The following is a 27,700-nucleotide window of genomic DNA, read 5'->3' as shown; positions in this document are numbered from 1 at the left end:
TTGTTGTTGTTGTTGATTCCTCTTCAGATGGATTGGCATCCTCCTAAGATGCACCCCAGCCCTCGGCGATTCGAGGTCTTTTGTGCAATGGCATCGAATCGTATTCTGAATGGCTATGGTGACCCGGATCTGGTGACGACCCTATTTGATGTTTAAAAAAGAAATAAAATAAAATTTTGTTCGAAATAAGAAAGTTAAATTGATGTTGGACATAAATCATTGTGTATGTTACAGAATAATGATTTCACTTGAATGGGGTGTGGCCTTATTTGGAGATCAATGAATGTAATTCTTTGGCGGATAAATCTTGTGTGTGCATACCTGTCGGAGTGAGGTGACCAGACGGTGACAGATGATGATCTGATGACGACGAAGGACGTTGCATCAGGCTCATACCGGTTGGCAGTGGCGCCAAAGACGATCCCAATCCGCTGCCCATACCTCCTCCCTTATTTTTATAAAACGAAAGAAACGAATAAAATTAGAAAAGAAAAAGAGCTAGAAATGATTGAGTGACTCTGATTGTGTCTTGATGACAATGTCTATCAAAAGCAAATTTTGATTTCTATAAAAGAAGAAAACAAAAAAAGGATCGATTCCAAAACGATGTGATTATTACCTGGAGGCCCATGGCTTCCCGGGGCGGGGATATCGGCTCACTTTTGATTTTGAGCGCCACCGGTGACGGTGACAGGGGCGCACTGGGCGGTCGCTGAGACCCTGAATTGGGCACTGTCAAATGGGACAAGGACCTGCAAACGGGAAACCGTACACATTATAAGACACGACACGAAATCGAAAGTCAAATGTTTGTTACCCTAAATGAATATTGTTGGGCAGGTGGCCGGTGTGGTGAACTATTCCGCCGGAAGATGATGAGGAGTTGCTGTTGCCGGAGTTGGTTGACGGAGCTGCACCCCATCCGGCGTGAACGGCGTGCAAAGAGGTGAGTACCATGTCGGAAGGTAAATTGAAATCAGGTTGTCCTTGAGCTCCTCCGCCTCCTACACCGCCGTGACCAGAATAACTGGATTGATACAATCCAGACAGGCCGGGAGTCTGCAGCGGGACGACGGGCGTATTCAAACTGCTGTTACCCCCGCCTCCTCCACCTGCAATTCCAAGGCACGGACAAATAACACATTTCCTCATTGATTTACTCTGGCACTCAAAAGAGACTCAACATGGCGGTCGATTTTCAATCTCCCGCGCGCGTCACCGAGATCACGGACTTATCAATGAAATATCAGCGCAATCGGTCGCCATCGATCGAGTAGCTCTCGCCGCTGACGCAATAACTGGCGGCGGCGGCGGGCAATTGACTCAAATTGAAAATGGACAAACCAGTAAATCGTCGTCGGGAGTGAAATTACCTCTATCGTGGCTTGATATGGCAAGTCCAGCTTGATTGCCGGGGATGGCTAGTCTTAAATTGTGTCGCTGAGAGCCGGCCAAGTGTTGCTGCTGTGGCGAGAGGGACCGGTTGGCCATCGAACTGGAACTCCTGAGAGCCGACGGAGGTGGCGGCGGCGGCGTCGGACTTTCCGGTATGGGAGAACTGGCCGGCTGGCTGGACCCGTATCCGTTGTTGCTTCCGCCAACGTCCAGCATGCCGGTAGAGGACGCTGGCCGTGGGCTGACGCTAGAATGGCCGCCCACCATTTGCGGGCTGGCGTGTAACATGGAGCCGGGATCGCCGTAAGGACCTGGATTGACGGGCATCGTGACGGGCATCGTGTAGCCTCCACTCTGTTTCCAACACAAACAAAACCAAAATGGGAAAACAAAATTATTAAAATGAAAACCCATTTCCCTCGGATTCTTTTTTTTTAAAAGACTTGTTGTTGTTTTTACCCTTTGGGCGCCGTTGTGGTGTTGATTGCGTTGCATCATCATCTGAAATTCTTCGTCAATTTTGTTGTACTTGGCCTCGGTCCTGGGCGTCAGCGTGTAATCGGTGGCGTCGACATCCTCGCCGGGACTGTCGGGACTGCAGCCGCCATTCTTGTGCTCTTTCTTGTTCAACGCCTGGTGCCAACAAAATCATCCGGCCAATACCCCACCACCAATGCAACAACGCCACACACAAAAAAAAGAGAAATAATAACGCCGTTAATAATCAATGAATCCATCATCATTCACGACGGGAAACAAAACGGGAGTGGTAGGGGGGTTGAAATTCAAAACGGGCCACAAGCGACAAAACGCGTTTGCCGTGCACTCATGCCAATCGGATTTCAATTAGTAGTCAGTACATCATTTCAATTATTATTATTATTATTAAACGGTCAGGTTGGGGGTTGAAAAATAGTGAAAAATGTAGGTCGGTCACACCTCTACGATGTCGTTGTTAGTTCTCGACTCATGCGGCTCGTTATATTCGGTGTATTTGAGCAGCACTTTGTCCATGTCGGTGGAGGCGTACTGGAACAGCTTGTTGGAGCTGCTGAAGATGATCAGAGCGATCTCGCAGTCGCACAGCACCGACAGCTCGTAGGCTTTCTTCATCAGACCGAATTTGCGCTTGGTGAACGTCACCTGCACAGCAGCAGCAGCAGCCGCCGACGACGATTCAAAACCGATTCCGAGTGGATGCAAAGTGGGAGAAAAAAGAGCAAACGCATGCAGCAAACCAAATGTCAAAAACAACAAAAAAACAAAACTGGTTATTATTCAGATAATACGGCATTAAATATATACAATTAAGACAATGTGCGCTGGATGAAAAAAAGACTCAAACAAAAACAGGTTCGTCCAGAGAATTCGAGATTAGATATGACTAGCGAGCGACTCTATTCGTCTTGACGCAATGTGTGTGTTTGCAGCCTTTGTCGGACCCGCAGGGGCCAACAGATCACGATATTATTTAGTATTATATGTGCACTATCTGACCATCACATGCTGCATTACTTTTTCCTTTGTTTTGTTATGAAGAAGGTGGTGGGGAGAGGAGCTTTTTCGTTTTCTGGGTGGGTTTTGAGAGATTTGTGTTTGTTTCTAACCTCGATGATATTCTTATTGGTCAACGACTCGTGGGGTTCGTTGTACTCGGTGTACTTGAGCAACACCTTGTCCATGTCGGTGGAGGCGTACTGGTAGAGCCTGTTGGAGCTGCTGAAGATGATGAGAGCGATCTCGCAATCGCACAGCACCGACAGTTCGTAGGCTTTTTTCATGACGCCAAATTTGCGCTTATTGAACGTCACCTTTTGTTTTTCAATTGGGTTGTTTGTTTTTCCATCCCATTGCGGATGCGGGCAGAGAAGAAAATGAGTGAATTGCGTATGACAAAAGGGACAGAAATCGATAGCGAAAATTCTAAAGCTAAAAAAGCAGCTTGGTAATCGGCCTATATATGTAGTCGTCGTCGGTTGCTAACCGATTAGAAATCAACTCAAACGACAGTTAACGACGTTTGTCATTCTTGGCAGTCGGATGACAAGTCAATTGGATCCCTGAGCGACCGAGAGAGTTTAAATACATGACGCAAAAAGAAAAAAGAAAAGCTGTGTGTCTAGTAACGGAAGCTGCGATCGATAATGTCAATGACTGCAGACGAGAGAGAGAGAGATTGGAGGCATAAAGATATGATTACACATCGTGTAGATCTTTGCCGTTCCTCATCTTCTCCCGTGAGCAAGGGGCGGACGACGAGGAGGTCTTTTGTCAAGGTATTCCACGAATTTGTGTTGCATGCTGAGCATCTTCTCCATTCCCTTCCTTACTTTTGAAGGTAAACGTCTCGGGTTGCACGAGTTCAGTCCATCCCCGAAAACAAAAGCAAAGGGAAATCCATTCCCGGTACAATACCGGTACAGTATAGCGCAAATCTTAACCCCCCCAGAGTCCTTCTGCTCCTACAAGATCCTCAGTGTCATCCGGTCCGTTTTTCTTATTTCCCTCCCATTGATATTTCAAAAAGTTTCTCGTCCTCCCTTTTATTTTGATAGTGAGGTGGAGAAGTCTATACTTTTCTGTTTGAGATTTCCAATCAAATATCAAAATAAGAAGAAGCTGCTGACCTTCACCTCCCAACCCGGCCGACCTTGTCCCCAACATAAGCATCGAATTAAAAATAAAAGAAAAATGTTGGCAGATTTTGATCTCTCCCTCCTTCACTTGCCCTCTCGACGTTTCTATAGTAACGCCAAAAGTCCCGATAAAGAATCGCCCAATTTCTTAGCCAACGAACGTCACAAGAAAAAAGAAAAAAAAAAGTCTTAAGGAGAAGAATCTTTTCTCTCCAATCTGGGACTCTCTCTCTCCCGTCGTATTATATAGGGAGCAAACAACACATTGTGAACGCTATACAGGAGCGAGAGAGAGAGGATGGAATGAACGACAAATCGATTGTCGCTATGGTGACGTTCAAAGTTGGCGCACCTGGAGTGTATCTTGCGCGCTCGAAAAGGAAACTGTCGATCGGCAGTCGGCAAGTTTCCACCCCACCCGTCAGATCACCTCATCCAACAATGATGAAAAAGAAGAAGAAGAAAGTCTCTTTTTTCTTCTTCTTCTTTTTTAGCTCTCCCGCTCTTCATTTCGCTACTTAATCTTTCATCGGCACGTCATCCCAAAACTCTCGGGTTGTCGAGAATCCCCAACCGACTCCCGACACTTTCCGCCCCCGCACACACACACACAAATGCAATCGCTCCCCACCAATTACGTCGGATGCAAGATTCAATCGCATCGCTTGAATAATTCATCAAAAAGTACCGTGTGTGTGTATGTGTGCAGGTTGTCGCGCCAGCCTCACCCCCAAAAATAGATTTATAAGGTATAACAAATTGTTTTTCTTTTTTTCTTTTTTAAATTTTTCAGTCGTTTTTTTTTACCTGCCGGTTCCGTTCGTCGGTGATGCGCGAGATTTGAATTTTTTTCCTTCCCATGTTGTTGTTGTGGCTGCTGTTGCTGTTGATGGTGGAGCCTACTTCGCCTACTCCGCCCGCGCCTCCGCCGACCCTTCTCTTCCGTCTGTCGGACACTTCCAAAATGTGATGTCACTCGCTCAGAGTGAAATTCCCGTTATTTTTTGGGGTTGGGGGTTTCTGCTTCTTTGGATTTCCCTTAGTCCAATTTTTTTTGGGTTTGTCGTCGTCGACCGTCTCGATGTCCGATCCAATGACGGAGCACCACCCAGAAAATAAAACACGGCAGAGGTGTTATTAATGAATGGATATCTCCCCCCGTCTTGGGCCTGTGGTCTCTGTTGCGGTCGTGGTGGTGAATGTTGGAAGACGACAACAAGACAATCTCTTGGGCTCTGGTCACCGCAAAAATGCCACGCCAACTGCTGGAGCTGGACTCTTTCGTTTCGAAGGTTTCCGCTATTGTTTCTCTTATTTTCAAAGCCCCTCAAGGGCCGAAGGTTCCGAGTCAAAACAACTGAAAAAAAAGGTCCCCCTTTTTTCGCTCCTTAGCCGACGACAATCATTGGCACTGTAGAGAAAAACAAATAAAATTTACAAGTTAATTTCAGGAAATATTATTATGACAGGTCATTTGACTAAATAATGCGCTACCGTCTACTCGTCTTGGGAAAACAACATAAAACAACCCAATTCTTTCCGAGTCAAATGTCTTGGTTGCTTGTGACGCCCATCGCCGCCCCTTCTATCGACCACATTTTCTACCCAGGTGTAAATTGTCGTCGTTGCCTCTTTCATACATGTACATATCTGCTCGAAAAGAAGTCTGCGTGCGTGTAGACTCCGTGTGAACAGTTTCTTCCGGGACTGGGTCTCCTACCCCGTTATGAACCGTTTTCTTTTATATCTTTCGCGCTACTTCGTACATGTTTCTTTTTCTCTCTTTATTTCTACGAATGGTTTTATCCCCTTTTGCACTTCATTTCGCGTCCCTTTTATTTCCAAATAAAATAAAAACCGGAAACGAACTATCCACCCCCCCCCTCCTAAAAAATGGAAGGAGTTGGTTGCCAGTGTCCCAACTTATTGGCCAATAAGCCGCAAAAGTTACGCCAGCCGATAGAGTAAGTAGCGTGAGTGAGGGCCACGCAACCGCAACGTAACGAAACAGAAATAGGGGCCCCTATATTTTTTTTAATTTGGGCTCATTTTTCTCGTCTTTCTCGCTACCTAAATTGCAGTAGCAAAGAACAACAACAACAACAACAACAACAACAACAACAACAACAACAACAAGTCAAAAACCTCTGGCAAAAGGAATTTGCACCGGTGCGTCGCATAACTGGAACAACACACAGACCCACACAAGACACACAGGTAGGCATCAAGGTAAATAATCAAGAAGACGCACCCGTGTGTTCAAACGAGAGAGAGGAGGGCAGTAGCAGTGGGGTTAGGAGATTCTCCTCCGCCGCTGTGTAGACACATAAGACACACTCACACACACGACACGCACACACACAAACACGCCCGGTCGGTCGCATACACTTTTGGGTTGCCTGTGTGCGGGGCAAAAGTGCTGCTGCGGTACGCGGGCACACGTCGAGCGGGGAGAGAAAAACAACTCAAAAAATATCAGATGGAAGAGTTTTTAGCCGAGTCGTAGCGAACGAGGAGCCAAAGGAGCCAAAGGAGCGAGAGAGAGAGAGAGCAAACGCCGAGAGCACGCGACGCACCAGACGGCTCAAAATAGAGGCGCAACGGCGACTGGGCTTAAAAATAGCCGGCGACGCACTGAGGACCCCCGAAACAAGAACACACACGGGCCACACAGCCCAAGCCAAATGGGGAGGCTATAGAAGCCAGGAGAGGGTGGGAGAAGGAGGTGGTTTCTAAAGCCAACTTCTTTCTTCTTCTCCCTTTTGCTCTTGTGGAGTAGGGAGAAAAACGGGAGACAAGAGGCCGAAAACATTCGGGACCGATACCGTCACAACCCCACATCCAACCCCTTTTGACTCGGGCGACGCTACCGGCGCTCACCTGCCATTGGTTCCGACTCTGCCTCTGACGACATCCAAAGAGGAGGAGCTTTCTAGCCCCCACCACCCATCTCCACCCTCGGCAACACCACCACCACAACGGCTGCCGAGTAAAGTACAGTATCCGTCAACCAACAAGAGGATGCCACGTCTTTTTGATTTTCCCAGGACCGGAGTTACGTCGTCGCTCCTCACCACCCCGCGCGAAACTCAAAAATAAAAGGGGAAAACCTCAAAAGATTTTCCAATAGCCCGCAATGCTCCGCAGTATGTATAGTCACCATTACTTGAATCAAATGACATTTTAAGATCAATCAGATACGTCTGTAATCTGGGTCGGCCAATTTCATGCCAACTCTCATTTGCATCTCATTTACTACGAGGCTAGTAGTACCTACAAGTTCCGATGAATGGATGACGGGCGGAAGAGAAACAAAATTCGCCCAAGGCCGTGTTTGACAGTACTGTTTCACTCTCAAGTTTAAAAAAGAAAACCAATTTGAATTGAAAACCAATCAGACAGCAGCTAGGAATAACATTTTGGAAAATAAAAAGTCCTTGATCAAAGAGCGCTATTATTCTTATTTCCTTTTCGTCGCCCGAAATTCAATTACGGAATATATGCAGAGGGGGGAAAGCAAGTCGCAACAGATTGCAGTCATCGATCGAAATATAAAATGAATGCAAAAATTTACAAAGAAAACGAAAAAATAATAATAATCAAAGAAAAAAGAAAGAAAAAAAGGTCACGCTAGGAGATCCCAGTGCGGTTAGTTTGTTGGTTTGATAAACGACGTCATCCATCTCCTTTTACGTTTTCTGTAATACAACGCGGTTGGGGTTTTCTTGAAAAGGAAGAAAAAAGTGAAGCTGTAGTAGTAGCTAGCAGTAGTCTCACTCTCGCCCCCACTCGAAATCATTTCAGACATTTTCAATGTCGACCTCAATGGGGGGGACCAGCTTAACAATCATCTCCCACGGTGCCTCCTAAGGTCTTTTTGCCCTCCCTCAAAGGATGTGATCCATCGGGGAGGAGGAAGAAGAAAAAAACAAATCGCGTTTGTTGCCGAAAAAATGCGCTGTTTATCGAATAAAGATGTTAAAAGAAGAAGAAGACTCACGAACACAATAATCAACCGGAGAAACATGGCGTACGTGATCCGGCTGCCCTTTTTGAAAGGGGGGGGGGTCGTTTATGTTTTCACAAACGGTTGCTCACACACGGCCATCGAACCGTATGATCCTCTTGCCAAATAAGTGTTTTACATGTGTTGTTCTCTCATTGATTTAAGAAGAATGAAAAATTCAAATGTCAACAGACAATAAAACGAAAAAGGAGCGCTCGAGCGGAAGGAAAAAGATTGGGTTAAGTCGATGTGACAGTTGGCCACAACTGACAGGTTTCGACGTTGGCAAAACGGGGCAAACATCATTGTAGCCACTGGATTGGAGTTAAGACGGTCGAGAGGTCTCGTGTCGATTGAATCATATGCTGCCATGATTCCGCCGCCCCTAGTCTTGTGCAGGTGCTGTTACATGAGGGGGGTGTCTATATCGGGCCGACTATTGTTTAGACTATTATAATAATACACACAACCACATGCGACCGGTGTATTTCTGGCAGTCCCAAGTCTTTCTCCCGAAATACTTTGGCGAAAAATAAAACTCATCTCATCGGCATCGACTTTTTTTTTCTCTCTCTCGCCCCTTTTTCTTATTTTTGGATTTTATTTTTGTATTTTTTCATCTCCAAATTTACTTTTTCGCCTTGTTTCTTTCTTCTTAGATTCTCACTCTCGCTCTCTTTTCCAGTCCGCCCCTCAAACAAACTCGGTCGGCGTCTGTGTCCGGCTTCCTCATCTCTGTGCTCGAAAAACTCGATCGACGAAATAAACGTCCCACAAGTTACAATTATTTTTCCATCGCTTCTAGTTTAAAATTTCGTGTTTTTTAAATGGCGGGAAACCAAAAAAATTCAAATTCTATCCGCTCGTCTTAGTGTTAACTGCAAGTGTTACATGTCTCACGCGGATTAGTGGATAACCGAAGCGGCGCGCATTTTAAAAAAGGACACCACCACCATCTCTCTCTCTCTCTCATGTGATGCTCAACTGAAAGCGACAACGACTATACAACTGACAAAAAAAAATGAAAATGAAAACGGAAGTTGGTCGCTAGGAGACCGTGTCCGGTCGGTAGTACCCCGGGAGCTACAACATCCTCCTTTTTTTCCTTCCTTCGACATCTCTGGCAAGGAGCAGCAGGTGCAGGAGCAATCAACTTGACGTTAAGCAAAGCAACACAAGAAAGACTGTTGCTCCTTTCTCAGCAGTTTCACCCAGTCCTGGGTGTGTGAAACGAACGAGGGAAGAAAAAAAAAAAGAGTAAGAAAAAACCAGCCGGTCCAGTAAAAAAATTAAAAGATGGTACAATCTTTTTTTCTTCCCAAAATTTTCAGAGGGGGACCAAAAAATAAAAAGTCATTTTCATCTGGTGTGGGAAGAGATAAACAACCAAATTATGTGTGTGTGTGTGTGCGTCGCCCCCATTTTTTTCTTTTCACGCGGCGTCTGTCGTCTTTTGATAAATCATTAATTTAAGTGCGATATCATTTAAATAACGAAATGAAGAAGTTGGATGATGCGTCAATAGGGAATGAACTTCCGGGTTTAAGAAAGTATTGCGACACGCCCCCAAAGATGTTTCTTTTCTTTTCCTCCGATGATGTGCGTTGTTCGTAAGAATCCCAAAACGATGCTGCTGCTGCTGCTCCTCTTGCATGGCGTCTTTGATAAAAACATGGACGGTCGGTCGTCTCGGTGGCGTCGCCGTCCCGCGTGAATACACACACGGAGCCAACGGCCCATTTTCTCCTCAACATTTCTGGGGGTTGAGCGAGAACGAACGAGGCGAACTGGTGAGCTGGCCGGTCTCGATGGCTATTTCTGGAACTGGATATACGGTCCCGTGTGTTCCGGTGTGTGTGTTCCAGAAGACGCAACTTCTCTCCTCCCTTCCCCCCCTTTTTTTTCTTATTTACTCCTTTACTTTCGAACCTCCAAAACGTTCAACACTTCGCTCTCTTTTTTTCTTTGCCTACCGTTGGGCTTTTTATTTTAAAAGAAAACTTTTGAGAATAAAGAAAGAAGAAGAAAACAAAACATTCATCCTCCTGCCTCTCCTGCGACTGTTCCAGGCTACCGAGAAACTCTCGGGAGGAGAATTTAAATGGACTCTTTCATCTTTCAGATAACCAAGTGCCAAGGAAGCACGGGCCGTTTGGTTGCAACCAAACGGCTGGCAGGGACCAAAAACGACGGCAACACAACATACCAACTGAACCCTTTAGCATTAAACAAGAAATCCAATTTCAACTTTCGTTTAAACATCAGGAAAACAGAAACGATTCGCTGAACGTGAAAAAAAAAATAGAACTTGGAAGAGAAAAGTTTTCGGGATACCTTCAACTTTGTTACAAGAGGTCAGATTATCTTCAACAAAAGACAATCGCAGTTGTCAATTTGAGAGAGAAAAAATAAAGTTTGGTTCTCTTTTCAAATGTCACCCTGAATAAAAAAAACAAGAAAAAGAAAACTAATGGCAATAGGCCAAAAAGTGAGTCGTAGTCCATATGTAGCGAAATTAGCCAACTAGAAGAAAAGAAGAAAAAAGACGAAATTTTTAGTCGACGGGGGAGGGCGGCTGCTGTTGGCGTCATATTTTTTCCTCCCTTTAAAAATCTTCTGGAAAGAAGAAGAAGAAGAAGAGACTTTTGTTTTGTTTTGTTTTTTCCGCTCCCGGTGTGTGTCAAACAGCCGGGCAGGGGAGTTGAGCGTCGCCGTCATTTTCCCCTCCCCAGCTGAGAGAGAGTCCCGGGTCGTCGCTGCTCTTTCCAAAAGGTTTGCGGGGGATTTCAAGAAGAAGAAAAAATCCCTCCTCCCCCAACAGACTGTGGCTACCACATACACACACACACACACACGGAGAGTGTGCCAAGACGCGGGCGTGCTGCCTGTCCAAATATGGAAGCGATGCCTTGGCGTCGTGGGGCGTCTCCTCCTGCACACACAACGCCGAGCAACAGGCAAATTTTCACTCCTGCCTCGACGTCGTTGTCGTCGTCGTATTTCGCTCAACCTTCCTCCTCCCCCTGTGCTGGCAAGTCTCGTTGCCTCCATGTGACCCAATGACAGTCTGAGCGGCAGCAGCTGAGCTGAGCTGCTTCTCAATTTTCAGGTGAGTGCGGGAGTCGGGGCGACGTCGTCGTCGAAAAGGGCAAACAAACGCCAAAAAAGAAAAAGAAGAAGCTGAAAAACGGGAGAAAAGCATTTTGACATTTTCAAGGAGGAGGAAAGTGACGCATGATGGAAGGTTGTCGTTTAGCAGTTGACTCGATTATCGAATGACGACGAGCAGAAAAGGGAAATAATAATAATAAAATAAAAACCAGATTACATCCATAGTTACCGTTGCGCATCCTCTGGATGCAGCCAACGAATTTTCCTGCGCTCGTAAACAATTTCTCAAACGAAAAAACAAAACAAAAACGGAAAGAAAATACAAAAAAAAAGGAAAAGGATCGTTCCGTTCAAGGATCCCGCCTGTTGGTTATTTTTCATTTTTTCCACCGAAACGACGAAGCCAGTCAAGAAAACACACAACGGGCGTGCAGCAACCGGGACCAACCCAATTAAGAGAGAAAGAAAGAGAGAAGATTTTCAACTTCTTTTTTTTCTTTTCTCATGTCATCATCGGGCCCCCTATTCCTTCCGAAAAACAAATTCGCCGAAACTGAAAATCTAAACCTTTTTGCACAGTGACATGACACGCATATATTCCAGCGAGAAAGAGGAAAAAAAGTTCAATCCCAAATCTTTTTTCTCTAAAGAAAAGTTTGATTTTCTTTTCAAAAAAATTTTACCTCTAAAAGATGCTCTAGAGTCGATCCTAAAAATAGAACACAACAGGGCGACTCTCGGCCAAAAGGCATAATACACTCGTCTCTTTTACGAAAAACCTCCACACGCAGACTGTGTGGCACGACGATTGTTGACTAATCAACTAAAACTAAAAGTCGATCTTGAATCGGCCGGGAAATAAATCGTGTGTACACGAGAAAAAAAAAAGGAATTTCTCTTCTGACTGCCAAAGGATAACTAGAGCGTGAGAAGAATGAGTCTCAGTTAAAAGGAAAAAAATAAAATGGAAGGTGTGTGTATCGGTCGCTGGATGTGAAATTGATGTCGTCCCGGTTAATTACGTATTCTATTCACTGCCGGCAACAAAAAACCATCATCGTAGAATGACAAAGTGAGGACTGAATTAACAAGTAGCTGAATTTTACACGTTTGTAAAAAATGTAGGCTAGCGATACAAAAGTGTGGATAGACGAATCCGGTTGAATTATACCAGTTCATCTATTCAGGAACCAGTTGCGCCATCAATTCAAACATGATCTTCCTGTTTTTTAATCTTTTTGGTTTCTTTTGTTTTTATTTAATTTCAATGCGAAAACTTTGAAAAGAGGTCAAAAATGGGCGGTGGAAAAAAGGAAAAATATCTTTTTTATTTTTTTTTTCGCCTTTTGCACCCTTGGTCGGCTTGAGAGTTGGTTGAGGAACTTTTGGGAGCAGTTGGCACGCGCCCGTGACGAAAGATGCGCGTCCAACAGCACGTGGTGTCAAAAAAAAAAAAGAGAAGAGTGCATTGCATTGCAGCTCCTCTGCTCTACTGTGTATATGTGCTGTCTTTCTCAACTAGAGAAGGTCCGCACAGATGGACTGGAGGGAGTCGGGCGCCAATTGACGAACAAGCAAAGCGATTTATCTCTACTCCCTCCTACTCCTCCCGTTTCCACCCAAAAAGCGAAAGCCAAAAGAAGTAGAAGAACAGGCACAGTACAGCCTGTTCATTGGGAAAAGCCTTTTGACTAGACTCGGTGCCCAGGAGTCAATCGGCTTTTGTTGTGTAAGCACAACAAACAATTGGGAAGCATATGCCCCCACTGCCCCAAAAAATAAAAGAAAAAAACTATTTAGAACAAAATATTTCTTTATAGTAAAATAAGAAAGAAATACTTGTTGTATATTAGACTAGACACTGATGAAGGGTGAATTGAACCTTGAACGGTGGGTCACATTGGCCGTCGAAGAATCGAATCAAGATGCGGAAAAAAACAAGAAAAAAAGCAACCAAGCCCACAAGGCCAGCGGCTTCCCATTGGCGCACACGACACAATAGCACAACAATTTGTGTTGTGCAAGTTTGTTGCCGTGTGTGTGTGTGTGTGTGATAGAGAGGTGAGGTTCTAGTAGCGCGCAAACGTCAACTTCGCATCAGACAAGGGGCCATCGATTGGCACTTTTTTCTCCTTGTGGCTCCCGTTTCAGCAGGAGAGCGAACAAAAAATAGAGAGAGAGAGGACTCCTTATTCAATGTTTGATCGAAACCTACGTCAATCCGTTCTCATCAAGTTTTCAAGGACGCCCGGCTCCCGCTCGTGTTTCGCCTCTCTCTCGTGTGTGCGTACATATGGTGGAGGAGCCCAAGCTTCTCTCTCCCGATGAGAAGAGAAGTGCATATATCCAACGTATCGACTCGATTGATCGAAACGAGGAGCAGCAAGGGTGGGTGGGGGGAGGGAGGCAGCAGTATGTGTGCAACTGTCTCGTCCATTATACAAGAGGAGATAGAGAAGACAAGAGAGACATTATAGCGACGTGCTTGAACGTCCGTGTCGTGGATTTGTGCCGGCAGAACTTCTCTTTTTTATTATTTCTCGAGCGCCGATTTTCCAATCATTCCCGCAAACAAAATTTCATTCCTGCGCTATTTCTTTTCCTTCCTGAAAGAAACGGAGCTGGATATACATTACCCGTATTACTACGACTACAGCACCTTGCTCCCAACTCTTGGAATTCTATCCGGGGGCACTCTATTTTCGACTCACTTTCTATGAACTCTTAAGCTTCTAGCATGAATATCATCACTTGATGCATGTGCACTTGCTGTCGACGTTTAAAGCGTCCAACTATAGTTTCATGTTCGCTATAACCCCGGCGAGGATCCGTGTATTGGGTGTATAAAAGCAATACACTCGTTCTTTCTTCTTCTTCTTCTCAATCTCCATGTGTTTCCTGTTTCCCCCCTTTTTTTCTTTTTTTTAAACGAACAAGAAAATAAAAAGTCCCGGGTTGTGTGTGTGTGTGTGGGCGTGTGAGTTTTGCACGTAGAAACGCTAGCCGAGCGGTTGATGAATCCTTGACTTTTCAACGACGCCAGCGATATGAAGACCCCCTAGCTACACCCAGCCAGTATATAGAGTAGCCTAACCAACCGGAGAGAGTAATTGGGGGAAGTCTATCTCTCCATGACGACGCTAAATCAGTCAGCTGCTGCTGCTTTTTTTCTCTCTTTTAACTTCTTTTGCGCTCTTTTCCTTCCTTGGACTGTGCCTTTTCTTTCCTGCGTTACCCTAGATTTTTAACGACACACGTATAAAACAGAAACGGGCTTTTTTAAGAACCTAGTATACTCTTTTTTTTTTACTCATTCATTTCCACCCACACGGGCCTCGTTTACGTATATATTTAATTATTTTTTCCCGCATTTTGTTTTTGTAATGGAGGAGACGAGAGTGACAGAGTGAGTGACTACGGCGTGTGTTGATGAAATGCTATCGCCGATGCAGGGAGTCAGAGAGAGGTAAGTAGAGTATAGCAGTTTCCCTTTCGGGACGTACCAACGTGACCGTCTAATAATCTATAAGCTGCCCAGTTTAGTACACGCCAACGCCAATGTTATAAACCTTAGACCCTCGTTGCTCTCGTTTCACATGTACGCTCATCACAGGGAAAAAAACAAAATTTTAAAAATTCAACAGGAGAACGAACTAGGGCCACGCCCCTTCACGGTTGTGTCACGTTGGACGATGATCGAACGCCGTCCCGGGCTATAAACGCGTGTGGTTCGTATCGTGTCCTGCTCCCCTCTCGGCCAAGATATAAAATGCGTCATCAGAGGAGAGTCAAGTGAGAGTGACTGAGAAGAGCAGAGCTTGTGCGTAGTACATACACACACACTGAGGGGGTTATTCCGCGATGATGATTAAAAACGGGAGATGGATTGACGTCACGCGGTTTCCCTCTTCACCGCAGACACCACAGCACGCACTCTTGATAATGGCGTTGTCGATTTCTTTTGATTTTCTCGAGATTTTCGAGTGAAAAAATAACGCAAAGAGAGAGATTGTTACCCAGGTCTCGTGGGTGGATGGGAAACGGCAGAGAAATCCTGAACTTCCTTTTTCCAACTCCCGGTTGCGGGGCAGCAGCAGACGCCATTTCCTTCCCTGAGAAAACAAACACGACACGGGAGCCCCCCCCCTCTCTCATCCTGCTCCCCCTCCGCCCCGAACTCTCTTAAGGCCGGGAGTTATAAGTTAGTTAGTTGAGGTCTACTGCGAAGCGAAAAAAAAGGAAGAAGAAGAAAAAAAAGTTGAAAGTTCCAAACGTTCAGCATTTTTCTTCTTCTTCTTCTTCTCCCCTCCTCCCTGGATGGAACCGGATGTGAGGGATGTGAGTTAGCCGAGGTCTCGCTTCGTGAAGACCATATGGACCAACAGTTTCCTCCCTCCCTCCCTCCCCCCTTGTAGAGTGAAAAAGATTCTCGGGCGGACGAAGAAGAGGGACTGGAACATCTCGTCCATCACGGACCTCTGCGAAAGGCGTTCTAAACTGCGCGGAATAAGAAAAAAGAAAGAAAAAAAAAACCTCCTGGGCTCATTCCATTGATGGGCATTATCTGGATGATAGGAACAAGCTGGGCGGTGTGTGGCTGCGGCTCTTAATGGCCGAACGAGACGGCGCGAGAGAGAAAGGAATGTGTCCTATCGAGAGCACTTGGCTCGTTACGGTGATAACCTAAAAGATCCACCCACCCACTACTAACCAGCACATACAGCAGCAGTACATCCCATGTGTAGTAGTAGTAACACTACTGTCTGTGTGTGTGTACCCTCTGGTCAGAGTACGGCAAACACAGACAAAAGCGAGATAGCCGCTAAGAGAGAACAAGGATCTTCTTCTTCTTCAACTTGTTCTCGACCGTGTACCTCATATACCAGCGCCAGCTTAAGCCTTTACGAGACAACGACGATAGGACGGATGTTTTTGTTGTGCTATTACACACACACACATCGGGGATAGAGAAGAAGAATGAGCTAGGAGCTATATCTCCAACACATGTCTTCCATCATGTAGCACTCGTGCCCTCCCGAAGGAAGGAACAACAAAATCAACCAGAACACACACGGGAGAGTTTTGGAGGACTATGTGTGCTGTGCGTACGTACGCACTTGACGGCATTACTCAACCAAACAGCTCGAAAGTCTCAACTTTATTTTTTTTGTCTTCCCCATCGAACCTCTTTCAAGACTTGTTGTTGTTGTTGCTGCTGCTGGATTCATCAATTGATAGATCCCGCGCAGCGAGTGGCGTGTTACTCGCTCCCGGTCGTCGTCGTTCTGTAATCACCGGATAGGTAAAGAGATGAAACTGCGTCTGACGTCAACAAACCAGAGACCAGGGGAAGAGAAACCGATCAATTCCGTCGTTCTGCTCTCCTTCAGTTACCAAAGAAACAACAGGCACACACGCAAAGATGGATCGGTCGATCTTATACGTATAAATACGTAAAAGGACATAAATCTGGTTATGATCTCTGTCACTTTCACTTCAATGACACCAAGGGAAAAATAGATAAATGTGGACGAAGGTAAGTCAATAAAAAGACGAGGAGGCCCCCCATCGTATAAGGTGAATCAATACTTTGTCGAGTTCGCCTCTCGGGCGGCTATTGTAACGCACAAGCACACACACCAACACGTTCCTTAGCGTCCAATCAAAACCGCTGGCGGCAGTTGACAAACACGCACATTTCCTTCGTCTTTTGTGTAACGTAACAAATTCAATTAAGGAAAGAAACAAAAGCAATTTGAAAAAAAAAGGAGAGACTCTACATGTGTTTTCTGTATTCTATTCTATTTCGATTCATTCATCGCCCTCCTTTTTTTAACTTTACCTAACCGGTTCACCCAGGTGAACGACAAACAAACGACATCATCTCTTTGCTGAATTTCAAATTAGAAAATGAGAGAAAAAGAGAAGCAGCTAATGTGTGGCAAGCCGTTTGAGCGAGAGGGGGGTAATCAAGATGAGTTTCACAGTTAAACCAGAAAAGGGCTTCTTCATTTCTTCATCGATCGGGCTTTGAATTGAAGCGCGCTCAATACAAAAAAAGACGAGAAGAAAAGCCAAAGCGTCACTGTCGTCCGACCAAGACTATAAATACACCCCACCGAAAAAGAAGGAAAAAATCGGCGGAGAACAGAGCTGTTTTTGTTATATAGAAAGGTGGAAAAACGAGTTGCGATGGCCGTTCTTGTCTTTTTGATTCTTTTGCATTCGACTTGTTTGTTACCAAGGGGCAAGCAAAAAGAAGAAGAAGAAGAAAAAACGGCATGCGGGGGGAACTGATGAAAACCAGTCAGGCGAATTATATTTCAAGAGAGACCTTACGGTTTCCCTAGCAACTCTTTCTCTGCTACCTTCCATTTACGTAAATGCAATGGCAAAAGTTTGTCTAATAAGACCACTTGCCCTTCTATCATTGCCCGGCAATTCAGCGCCACAACGAGCAAACCTCTTTCTCTCTCTCTCTCTCTCTGGTGCTGACATAAATGCATCAGAGAAAATAAGTAAAAGAAATAAATAAGGGGAAATATTTTGTTATCAAACGTTTGCGGGACGTGGTACTAGTAAACATCCAGGCCGAGAAAATGCCCCACCAAAAAATAGAAACAAACAATCTAAGAAAAATCGCGTTTGAATTTTCTTTTGGTGTCATACGAATCAAAAAATGTCGAAATTCGTAATAGAATATGACTTCACACAATCTACATAATTATTTTCCTCGAGTTTCATCATCGGAAAACAAAGTTCAATGATATCACCCCATCGAGATGAACTTTAGACCAACAACAACTGGAGGCCTCTTTATTTACTTACATAAGAGAGAAGCGCGGTTTAGACCCAAACCAGTTGCGGAGGCATATCTACACCAGTAAATACAAAATTAAATTCCCCCCCCCCCCCCAAAAAAGATTTCGCTTCTAGTTCTCTGTGGGTGGCACAAAGTTCATGGTCTTTTTCATTTCTTCTTCTTTTCGCCATGAAGAGTTACACCAAAGTCAAAGGGCAGTTCAACCGACGGGAGATGAAATCCAAGAAAGAGAATAGAGGGGGGAGAGAGAAAAAAGGGACTGCGTGACTGGACGACTATCCTCACGCATAGATTGGCACGTACACACACGTGATCCGATAATAAAGCCAAGTAAAACAACCGAAAAAGAAAGATAGAGGCGTCGACAACACCCCCCCCCCCTTCTCCAGATGACGATTCCATAATCCAGCATACAAGCCCCGTCTCATCAGCCAACGTAACGCGTTTGATGTACTTTTCCAACAGCCTCGGCTCACGTCGACGGATTGCGTCACGCCATATATTTTTTTTTTCTTATGCGAAAGATAAGCAAAGATGGTTTAAAGCAATTCTATTTGTTTTGTTTCTTTGGTTAGTATTTTTTTTTTGGGGGGGGGGGGGGGGGGTTATCGCCTGCCATCATTTTTTCGGGAGTAGTACCAGTAGGCAGTAGTAGCCTAACTGCACTGCATTTATCAGTCATTATCGCGGAAGGGTCGATGCAACTGCCATCTATCGACTGCTACCGAGGCTCAATAAAACTACCGCTAGATGGCGAAATGAATCCACAGGTACCTATTGGGCGCACAAGTTGTCTCTATCCGCGATTGTTTCGTTTTTTTCTTTTTTTCCCCTTTAACCAGTTTCGCTGGTTCAAATTGCCAAACGTCAAAAGAAATATGCAAATTGACCGCACATAGCCGCACCGCCTCCTCCATCTTCTTCATGGCCTTCTTCCAGAAGGAGAAGGGAGGGGGGTTATTGTAGCCCATCACATCGACGTCAGCATCGGATAAAGAGAAGAAGAAGGAACCCCTCAACAAAGAATAAAAAAAGGAAGAAGAAGAAAAAGAAAAAAAACCTTGGCAAACTGTTGGGGAGGAGATGGAATGAACGAACGAACGATCTGAACGATCAACCCACGTATGACGTCATTCGCCCTTCGCAACGGTGGCGGTAGTCTCGCACCGATACGCCTCAACAGCTCTCTCTCTCTCTTTTTCTTATTCCCTTTTTTTTTATTATTTCTTTCCCGCCGGTTTCACGCGGTTTTGACCTTGCATTTTCACGAACGCTGGGACACGACAAAAAAGCTAAACAAAAAATTCAAAAAGCACATATTCCTTTTTTCTTCTTCTTTTCGTATTCTCCCCCCACTATTTACACGTACTCGCCTCCCAACTCGGCACATATATATGCAGCAGCTAAACGACAAAGTCCGGGCGATTTATAGTTACGACACAAGAGAAGATACGGCAGAGAGAGAGAGAGAGAAAGACGTCATAAAAATTTATCCGAAAAAAGAGAAGAAAAACTTGGGGGGAACCTGCATTTTGGTGGCTTTTTATTTTTCTGCTGTGTTCGCTGCCTTTCCTTTCTGCTATGGCCGCGCCAACACAGTTCAACGTCCCTTCGACCGTTCGCCGGGAACTTGGAGAAAGAGGAGAACTTAGTTGGTGCGTGTTGTTGTTCTTTGATAATCAGTAGCGGGACCCGAGACCGACTGAGAGGGCGCGCGTAAAATGAAAAGAAAAAGAGAACTAAATTAATATCAAAATGAAAGAAACAAAAAAATTACAAAGTCAGCTCCTTAGCACAGCTCCTAGCTCTCGCTCACTCTCTCTCTCTCCTGACAAGCAAATAACAACAACATACTGTGAGAGAGAGAGAGACGGTGCCTTCAGGGCAAGATCGATGTAACCCAGCTGCTTGGCTTTTTTCGTGTGTCTCCGTTAAAACACACACACACACACACAGAACCTGATTGACAAGTTTCGTGTTGCGGACATTGTCGATCGTGAAAGAAAAAGAACCCTTTTTCGCAAAAAAGCGATAAAACAACCCATTTTTACCAGGTAAAAAAATATACCTGTAACCCGTTCTTTTTCTTCTTTCGTTTCTGCTAGTTGCCCCCACATACACAAAACAAAAATAAAAAAAAAGACTACATGGCAAAATAACTCTTTTTTTTTTTGTTTTGTTTTGTTTTCTTTCTTTACTACTTTTAATACATTGTGTATTCGCGGTGGACAAACAAACAAACCCCGAAAAACTCAAGGTATAAATCGACCAAGTAAAGAATGGCAGAGGCCCTTAAAAACTAAGCGACAAGGAACCTTTTCTTTTTCTCTCTCGGCCACATGTGGACTTATCTCGATTGCAATCAAGCGAATAACCTCTCTCTCTCTCCGCATCTCCGACATGGAATTTTATAATAGAAAAACGAATGGAGAAGGAAAGAGATGTGTGTGTGAGCCCCCCACCATTATCTTCCGAAAACAGAGGAGGAGAGAGAGAAAGAAACGGAGAACTCGTTGCTTGGCCACTATTGCATTCCGAAAGCTTTTCGGTTTTTCGACAGTCGAGGAAAGAAGAAGAAGAAGAAAAGATAAAAAAACTGGTTAGATTTTTTCCCCCCTTTCTTCCCTTCAGCACCTTCTTCTAGTTTTCTTACTATTTCTGATCAGATTTTTCCTTTTAATGAGCAAAGTAATACTTGCTAGTAAATAGTCGTATAGCAACAATCGACTAATGAGGGCATCGACTGAAAGAAAAAAGAGAGAATTTTGTAGTTTTTTTGTTTTGTTTCTGCTTTTCGGGGGGTTCGAAAAATATTTTTTCGAGAAAACCAAATTTTTTTTTTTAGAAAACCAGGACGAGCTGGATCCGGTTTTTCTTTTTTGTAAGTAAATTTGCAAGTAAAATCCATCACTCATTCATTAGGGCGATGTCAAATGATGTCGGGATAAGACAACAAAAAAAAAAATTTTCTCGTAATAAAAGAAAAACATTTTCTGGTTCGAAAATGTTGGGAGAAACGTGAGAACCAGGTATAGTGACTAGACAGTTTTATTAATTAACTTTGACAGCCCCGTGATACGGAAAATGCATAATAATGCATTTCATGATTTTCTCAAACGCAGTAAAGTAATAAGCCCAGAGTAGGATAGTCCCATTCTGATGATAACCGAAAAGAGTTGATCCTTTTTATCAACCAATGTCACAAAGTATGTGGGGATAAAACAAAAAAATTTCCCGATATGGCGTAACATCCTCGACGAACCTTCATAACATAATCAGAGAATCACAACCTTTCTCTCCTCACACAAGTCAGTAAACAAAAAAAAAAAAATGATTATCTGTGTGCTGCACCGTTTCAGCCAATTAGCTGTCGGGAATGGCCACACACAAACACACACAGGAACGTACATTGTTTGTTATTTCATACTCCCGAAACCAAATAAAATCGTTAAAAAACAACAACTGAAAGTACTTCGTGTTGTTTATTACAGTTCTTCTAACCTGCCCAGAGACTCATTCCCACCCGAAAAGAAAAACCCCGAAAAAACTCAGCAAGTCCAAGAAATTTTAACGACATACTTGAACAATTACGAAGAGGTTGCCCAGCAACCAGATTTCTTTCCTTTTGTGTGTGTCTGAGGCTTTTGCCTCAAGTTCCAAAGGTCCGTTAAATGGCGGTCATAAGTGTTCAAGCAACTTCCATCGATACGCCCAGTCCAAAACACCTTAGTATCGCCGTTCGTTCAAGTGATTAGACGTAATCGTCTTTATTCTACACACACACACTCGTTACTCTCTTCTCGCTAGTATTTCCCCACCTCACGTTGACGATAACCCAAAATGAAGGTTGAACGTGAGCAAATGAGAGAAAACGCTTTATTGTACTCTTTTCATTTTGATTTCCTGCCATCCGCTTCTTTTCTTTTACCCTCAAAAAAAGAAGAGAAACCACAAACGACCTAACGGCTGAGAATTTTCGATTCGACCGACCGACCACTTATTGTTTAATATTTTTTGTTTCTTTTTCCTATTGAACGAGGAAGGGAGAGAGGGTCACTGGGTATATAATAGCAATAATAATGGTGAGTGTGGGACGATTTTCTACACGCCATTGACTGTACGCGGCAGCAAAAGGGGCTCGTGCGGGACCGTGAAAAGAAAAAAAAAACTGCTCCTAGCCGATGCAACAACAACCAAAAAATGGATGAAAAATGGCGCCAACGATTCACACACAAGAGTCAAAAGGCGGCGCCACTTTTCAGTTGGAGATACAGGTTACTGGTAGAGGAACGTGACAGTTGGCCACGCACTTTAAATCACTCGTGGAGGAACGGTTCACGCGGCGAAAAAAAAAAAAAAGGGCAAATACATAATACACAAGGAAGCAGGAGGATGCACAAGAACACGGAGCGGACGACAACACAAATTATCGATTTCTTCGCTCTAGAGACAAAAAGTCTGGGCGGCTCCTTTCAATTGCCTTTTGAAATCAAACGACGGGAGACAAGTTACATGGTTGCGCAAAAATAAAAAGGGGAAAAAACTCTCCAAAAGTTATCTTTGGGAAATGGCGACATTTTCCAACTTACAATTCGTCCCTTTTTTTCGTACTTTTCTTTCTTGTGTGTGTTTTCGTACGAGAACAAGAAAACTAGTCGAGCGAATCGTTTCGTTTTATCAAGTGCAGACGGCCATGACGCTAAAACATTGAGAGTCCATCAGCGTGTAGTGGCCAACGACTTGAACGTTGTATTTCCCTACGAAATGCTTTCGTGCACACACACACACACAGCACTCTGTGTGTGACGGATCAAACGAACGCACAAAGTGAAATAAAAAAAACTCGTTCAAAAAACAATGGAGCGGAATTGTTCGTCCGTAGGAAATTAAAAACAAAATTTTTTTGAGAAATTGTTTCTCAAGCTGCGCTAGTTTAAAAAAATATAAAACTGTGATTTTTATCTCACCTGTACTTTGGATCTTTTAATATACAGGTTTTTCTCATCTTCCCATACAAAATCATTTCGGCGTGGAACCTTGAAGCGAAAAAAGGGGGGGATCAGACAACAAAACGAGGGGGTTCAATTGAACGGAAAAGAGATGGAAGACTTTTTTTCTTTGACATTCTTCCTTTTAACAAAAAGAAAATATCCGTTTTGGTGAATACATCAAAAAGGAACTCGCATAAACCCCTTTTTTTTAACCCTCTACTTTTTTCGGGGGGGAAATGTTAAAAACAACATTTTGTATGTGCAAAAACTGCGACCCCGTAGGGTTGCAACCACCATTTTTCTTTCCGGAATGCATTTCAATAATAGCCGCTTATTTATTTTTTGAAAAGAAACATGAGGGGGTTGGTCCTCAAAGGGGTGTGGGGGTTTTTATTTTGTCTGTTGTTAGGCCCCAAAAATGGAAAGTTCATATAACACGAGGTTCAAGGTCGTTTGAATAATACACCGCCATCCCTTTCTGCGAAATTTATTTTTAAATGTACGTCTACGTACTAAAATAAAATGTGCAAGTAAGGCATTCATTAAAAATAGCCCTAATGCCCTATGCATCCATGTGCCTACCAACTGTAATATTCCCAAAGGCACCAATTGAATTACTTACAAAATTGGAAAAGAGGAAAATTGGAATATACCGAGAACGTTTCGCCGTTCTTGGCAGAGAGGCCACCCGAGGAAAGGGGGTGGGTCATTAGCATATCGATTACCAATGGTGTACAGTGAGGATACCCCGTTTCAGCAAAAAGTTTTGAACTGCAATTGCAACAGAAGATGAAGAAGAGCCTTTTTTATTTCGCCCCGAGGGCCTTCAGACGTTTTGTACCAGACTCGAGTCGATTCTGACAATGTCCGGCGAACACGATTCACGCTTCACAATGTTGTCGGTACTGTACCTCGTCACCCCGGCAACTCTCTTGCCATACCACACGAATGACTTAACAAGAAAGTCAAGGTCGACAAGATGTTGAGAGAAATGAACATTCTTATAGACACACAAGTAGGTGCTTTCTTTTTGTATAACCCAATCATCTTTCCATCTTGGGTGATTGAAATAAAAAGTGGCCTGACTGGATTAACAATCAACATTTTACACACACACACACACACACAAACTTAACATGTGCTCCCCCCCCCCTTTACACACCCAGAATTTTTTTCTACATACACCTGCTGGTTTTTAACCGATGAAACAATAACGACTTGCGTGTGATCTAGCCATCCCCAATAAAAAATCAACGTTCCAAAAAGATTGGGAAATATAGCAGTAAACTTGACTGTGTTTCTCGTGTATGTGTGTGCTGGTCAATGGACTAAATTTGTGTATGTGTGTGGCGGCCAACTCTTTCGCGTTGCTCCCGACACAGTCGTGCAAATATTCGATTGGATTTCGTGATTGACTGAAGCTTGAAAACACTTACCTTATTCGATAACTGACGGGGAGACAACACGCACTCCAAAGTGTAGAGGGTAACAAAAAACAAAAGTAAACAGCACTGTGTGTGTACGTTGTTTCACGATTAACCACAGCCCAGAATGGACAACAACACGTCTCTCTTCTCAGATCCCTTTACAACAAGTGCCAGAGACCGACTCCATTACGAGGGAGCCACCATCGTGTCTGAGCGGTGGCGCTGATGTCGTTCCTCGTCAATGGGAAATTTTTAATTTTGTTTTTATGATTCTTTTAAAATTTTATTTCATTTTGCATCGTATCGAATTTTGCAAATGAATCATTTTCCGCTGATTTGAACACTGTTTTATTACACTTTTTATCCGATTACTTTTTATTAATGTTGTGACTGCCATCTATCACTGTTACAGGAAGTTGGAATACATTTATTTACCATTATTGAATCCGAGTGATGAGAAATTTTACACGTGTACGTAATGACCCTGTTGAGGAAAAGTTTACGGTTTTTCGCTGTGCAATGTCGGAACTGTGCATCAAAATCTAGTCCAAATGTAGAGGTTGTATTTCATAAATTGAAAATGTGAGCCAATTGTATTTCATTTGTTACGTTGCACCCATAAACAGTTTACCGCCTCTACTGTTGACATCGATGGCAGAAAATTCAATCGGGACAAATGGACAAATGTCAATCCCAATATTTTGAAGTATCTCAACAGGAACTTGCACTTGAAACCTGGACATCCTCTGTGCCTTCTTAGAGAGAACATAATCTCCTTTATGTACAAATCGTTTCCAAATCACGCTGGCAATCCAATATTCTCTGTCTTCGATAGATTAAATCCTATCGTCACTACCAAACAGAATTTTGACAGGTTCAACCAACTAATATTTTTATTAATTGTCAAATTGCACTAATATATAGTGGTGATTCAGTTTGCTGATTCCTCAAGACCATCCAAGTCGAACACCCTCAGATTGCTACTACTTAAATAAGGATTTCATACTGAGGGGACACACTAGCTCTCATCAAGAAGAGCTGATTGCTAGTGGCTTAGATAGTTTCGTTGTCATGGGTGATGTGTATAGAAGAGACGAAATTGATGCCTCACATTTTCCAGTTTTCCACCAGGCTGAAGGTGTGAGACTGTTTGCCAAACACCAAGTATAGTTATTTAAAAATTTACATGGAATATAAAATAAATGTTTTACCCCCTATAGCTTCATGATATAGACAAAGAAAAAGTAGAGTTGTTCGAAGATGGAAAGCGTACTCCTCACAAGCAAGAATATCACACTGAATTAACTTCTGATAAACTCCAACATGAATTGAAAACTTGCCTCACCAAGTTAGTCCATCACTTGTTTGGCAATGGTAAGTGATTACATTTTTTTTTTTAATATTTAAATTTAAATTATGAATCAATTCTTTGTACTTAAAGATGTTGAAACAAGGTGGACAGAAACATATTTCCCATTTACCCATCCATCATTTGAATTGGAAGTCAAATTCCAAGATAAATGGCTGGAACTGCTGGGTTGCGGCGTGATTGAGCAACAAATTCTTTACAACGGTATCCACTTACGTCATTTGAGTTTTCATTACTGTGGACTAAAGTTTCAGATTTCGATTACTGATGAATGCTGCTACACTTATAGCTGGTGTTCCTGACAAGGTTGGCTGGGCTTTCGGTCTCGGGTTAGAGCGCATCGCTATGCGTTTATACGAAATACCCGACATTCGTCTCTTTTGGTCTAATGACTCTGGATTTCTGAGTCAGTTTCAAGGTGCGACTCCCAATCAGAAAATCACTTACAAGGTACAAAAGAATTAATTTTTAAATTTATTTCTGTCAACCTCTTATCCCCCCTCTCTGTATCCAGTCGATTAGTCAATATCCCCAGTGTTTCAATGACGTCAGCTTTTGGTTGCCTGAAGGAGGTATCAACTCCAGCGATGTTTACGAAATTGTCCGTGGCGTAGGAGGTGACATTGTTGAGCAAGTATGAATTTTAAAACGCTAGTACTCTGGAATAGAATTTTATATCTCGCATTGCCATCTTAAAAGGTTCGATTAGTCGACGAATTCCTTCATCCAAAGACAAAGAAGCGGAGCCAATGCTTTCGCATCATCTACCGCCATATGGAGCGTACGCTGACTCAGGCAGAAGTCGGCAAAGTCCATGAACGAATTAAAGCGCAACTCGCTGCTGATTTAGGAGTAACTTTACGTTGACACACCTACGTGTATGCAGTCACAACCTGGTGAGAATTGAGCCTTTGACAAAATAAACATATTTATTAGTTTTGGCGATGTATTGAAATAAACATTTCAGCGTAGACCAAGCTTTATACAGGCATTTGTGATTTTTTTTTGTTTTTTTTTTTCAAGGGATCAATCCGGATAAAAGAATAATACAAAAAAATGTTTTAGTGTAGGGACACTCTTGTCAGGAACGGTAAACAATTCACTGGATGTTTCGTGTGTTTTTTTAGTCCGTCTGAACATGATTTAAAAAAAATTGGTCCAGCCAAAGGTTAGTTGTTACAATTTTGTTCTCCTCAGCTAAATAGATTTTTTGGGGGGAAGGGTTGGAGAAGGGAATATTTAAAAAAAAAATTACTTGATCTTTATCCTCAATGATTGCCATATTTTTGGTGATTTCAAAAATTGTCACCGGAATCGCGCCCAAACATTAAAGTTATGCATATAAACAGATAAAAGATATAAGATGCTGGGTGTTAATTAAAAACATTAAAAACATGTCCCTTTTTTTCTTTTTCTATGTAAAAAAAAGGCATCAATTAAATGAAATGTCTTCTTTCACATTCAATAAAGTACAAATAAAAGAGTAAAAAAAAGGGGGATACAGAGAAAAATGTGTGGTCGATATTATAACAATGCAAAAGTATTTTTTAAAAAATCTTTCCCGGCAGTTGAGCAAACACATCTTTTGCTTTCATTTTTTTTTCTTCAGCAAGAAATGAAACAAAAAGCAGGAAAAAAAAAATGAAGAAATTCGTAAAAACCCAATCGTCTAATATATACTTTTAAAACTCTCTCTCTCTCTCTCTCTGTTTTTTTTGTGTGCGACCTGCTGGGTTGTTACTTCAAATTGGAGAGCTGTCGTATCCGCTCACGAGAAAAGAAAAAAAAAAACAATTGTTATTTCAAGATTTTCTGGCCACGATCATCCCGTATGTAGTGGTCTACAAAGAGTCGAAGTTGGAGTTGTCACTCTCCTATTTTGGAAAAACGGAAGAGAAAAACAAATTGAATCACAATTGTAAAAATACTTGATGAAATTTGA

At 43.2% G+C, this 27,700-nt stretch overlaps 3 protein-coding genes across 21 annotated transcripts in view; 1 reads left to right on the top strand and 2 right to left on the bottom strand.

The window, feature by feature from the left end:
- Window positions 1–24,583, bottom strand: LOC124198657 (myocyte-specific enhancer factor 2-like). 6 transcript variants are annotated; one of them, XM_046594620.1, is made up of 10 exons: window positions 24,399–24,570; window positions 19,497–19,673; window positions 4,839–5,442; window positions 2,335–2,538; window positions 1,855–2,028; window positions 1,374–1,749; window positions 818–1,112; window positions 620–752; window positions 322–448; window positions 1–141 (listed from the first exon to the last, which is right to left on the bottom strand). In XM_046594620.1, exons 3-10 carry the CDS (start codon window positions 4,890–4,892, stop codon window positions 44–46), a joined length of 1,461 nt encoding a protein of 486 aa, XP_046450576.1. In that variant the 5' UTR covers window positions 4,893–5,442; window positions 19,497–19,673; window positions 24,399–24,570; the 3' UTR covers window positions 1–43. The 6 variants fall into 6 exon arrangements, with proteins under 6 accessions (XP_046450576.1, XP_046450591.1, XP_046450567.1 ...); XM_046594635.1 differs by having other exon boundaries at window positions 19,501–19,673; XM_046594611.1 differs by lacking the exon at window positions 19,497–19,673 and having other exon boundaries at window positions 24,399–24,583.
- Window positions 24,584–24,787: 204 nt separating this feature from the next.
- LOC124198692 (phenylalanine--tRNA ligase, mitochondrial-like) lies at window positions 24,788–26,731 on the top strand. Its single transcript, XM_046594677.1, has 8 exons — window positions 24,788–24,948; window positions 25,016–25,263; window positions 25,325–25,553; window positions 25,610–25,763; window positions 25,831–25,962; window positions 26,048–26,208; window positions 26,273–26,392; window positions 26,458–26,731. The coding sequence occupies exons 1-8, from the start codon at window positions 24,868–24,870 to the stop codon at window positions 26,623–26,625; spliced, it is 1,293 nt and encodes a 430-aa protein (XP_046450633.1). The 5' UTR covers window positions 24,788–24,867; the 3' UTR covers window positions 26,626–26,731.
- LOC124198593 (mucin-17-like) overlaps window positions 26,687–27,700 on the bottom strand; it is a 30,424-nt gene continuing 29,410 nt past the window's right edge. For all 14 annotated transcript variants that reach the window (XM_046594504.1, XM_046594512.1, XM_046594557.1 and 11 more), the window contains one exon: window positions 26,687–27,632. In XM_046594504.1, coding sequence (XP_046450460.1) covers window positions 27,625–27,632 — 8 coding nt within the window. In that variant the 3' untranslated portion in view covers window positions 26,687–27,624. The remainder of the gene's footprint in view (window positions 27,633–27,700) is intronic.

The sequence above is a fragment of the Daphnia pulex genome, chromosome 1 (genome assembly GCF_021134715.1).
Source record: "Daphnia pulex isolate KAP4 chromosome 1, ASM2113471v1".
Taxonomy (NCBI): domain Eukaryota; kingdom Metazoa; phylum Arthropoda; class Branchiopoda; order Diplostraca; family Daphniidae; genus Daphnia; species Daphnia pulex.
Note: the sequence above shows the minus strand (reverse complement) of the source record. Positions and strands in the feature narration are given on the sequence as shown.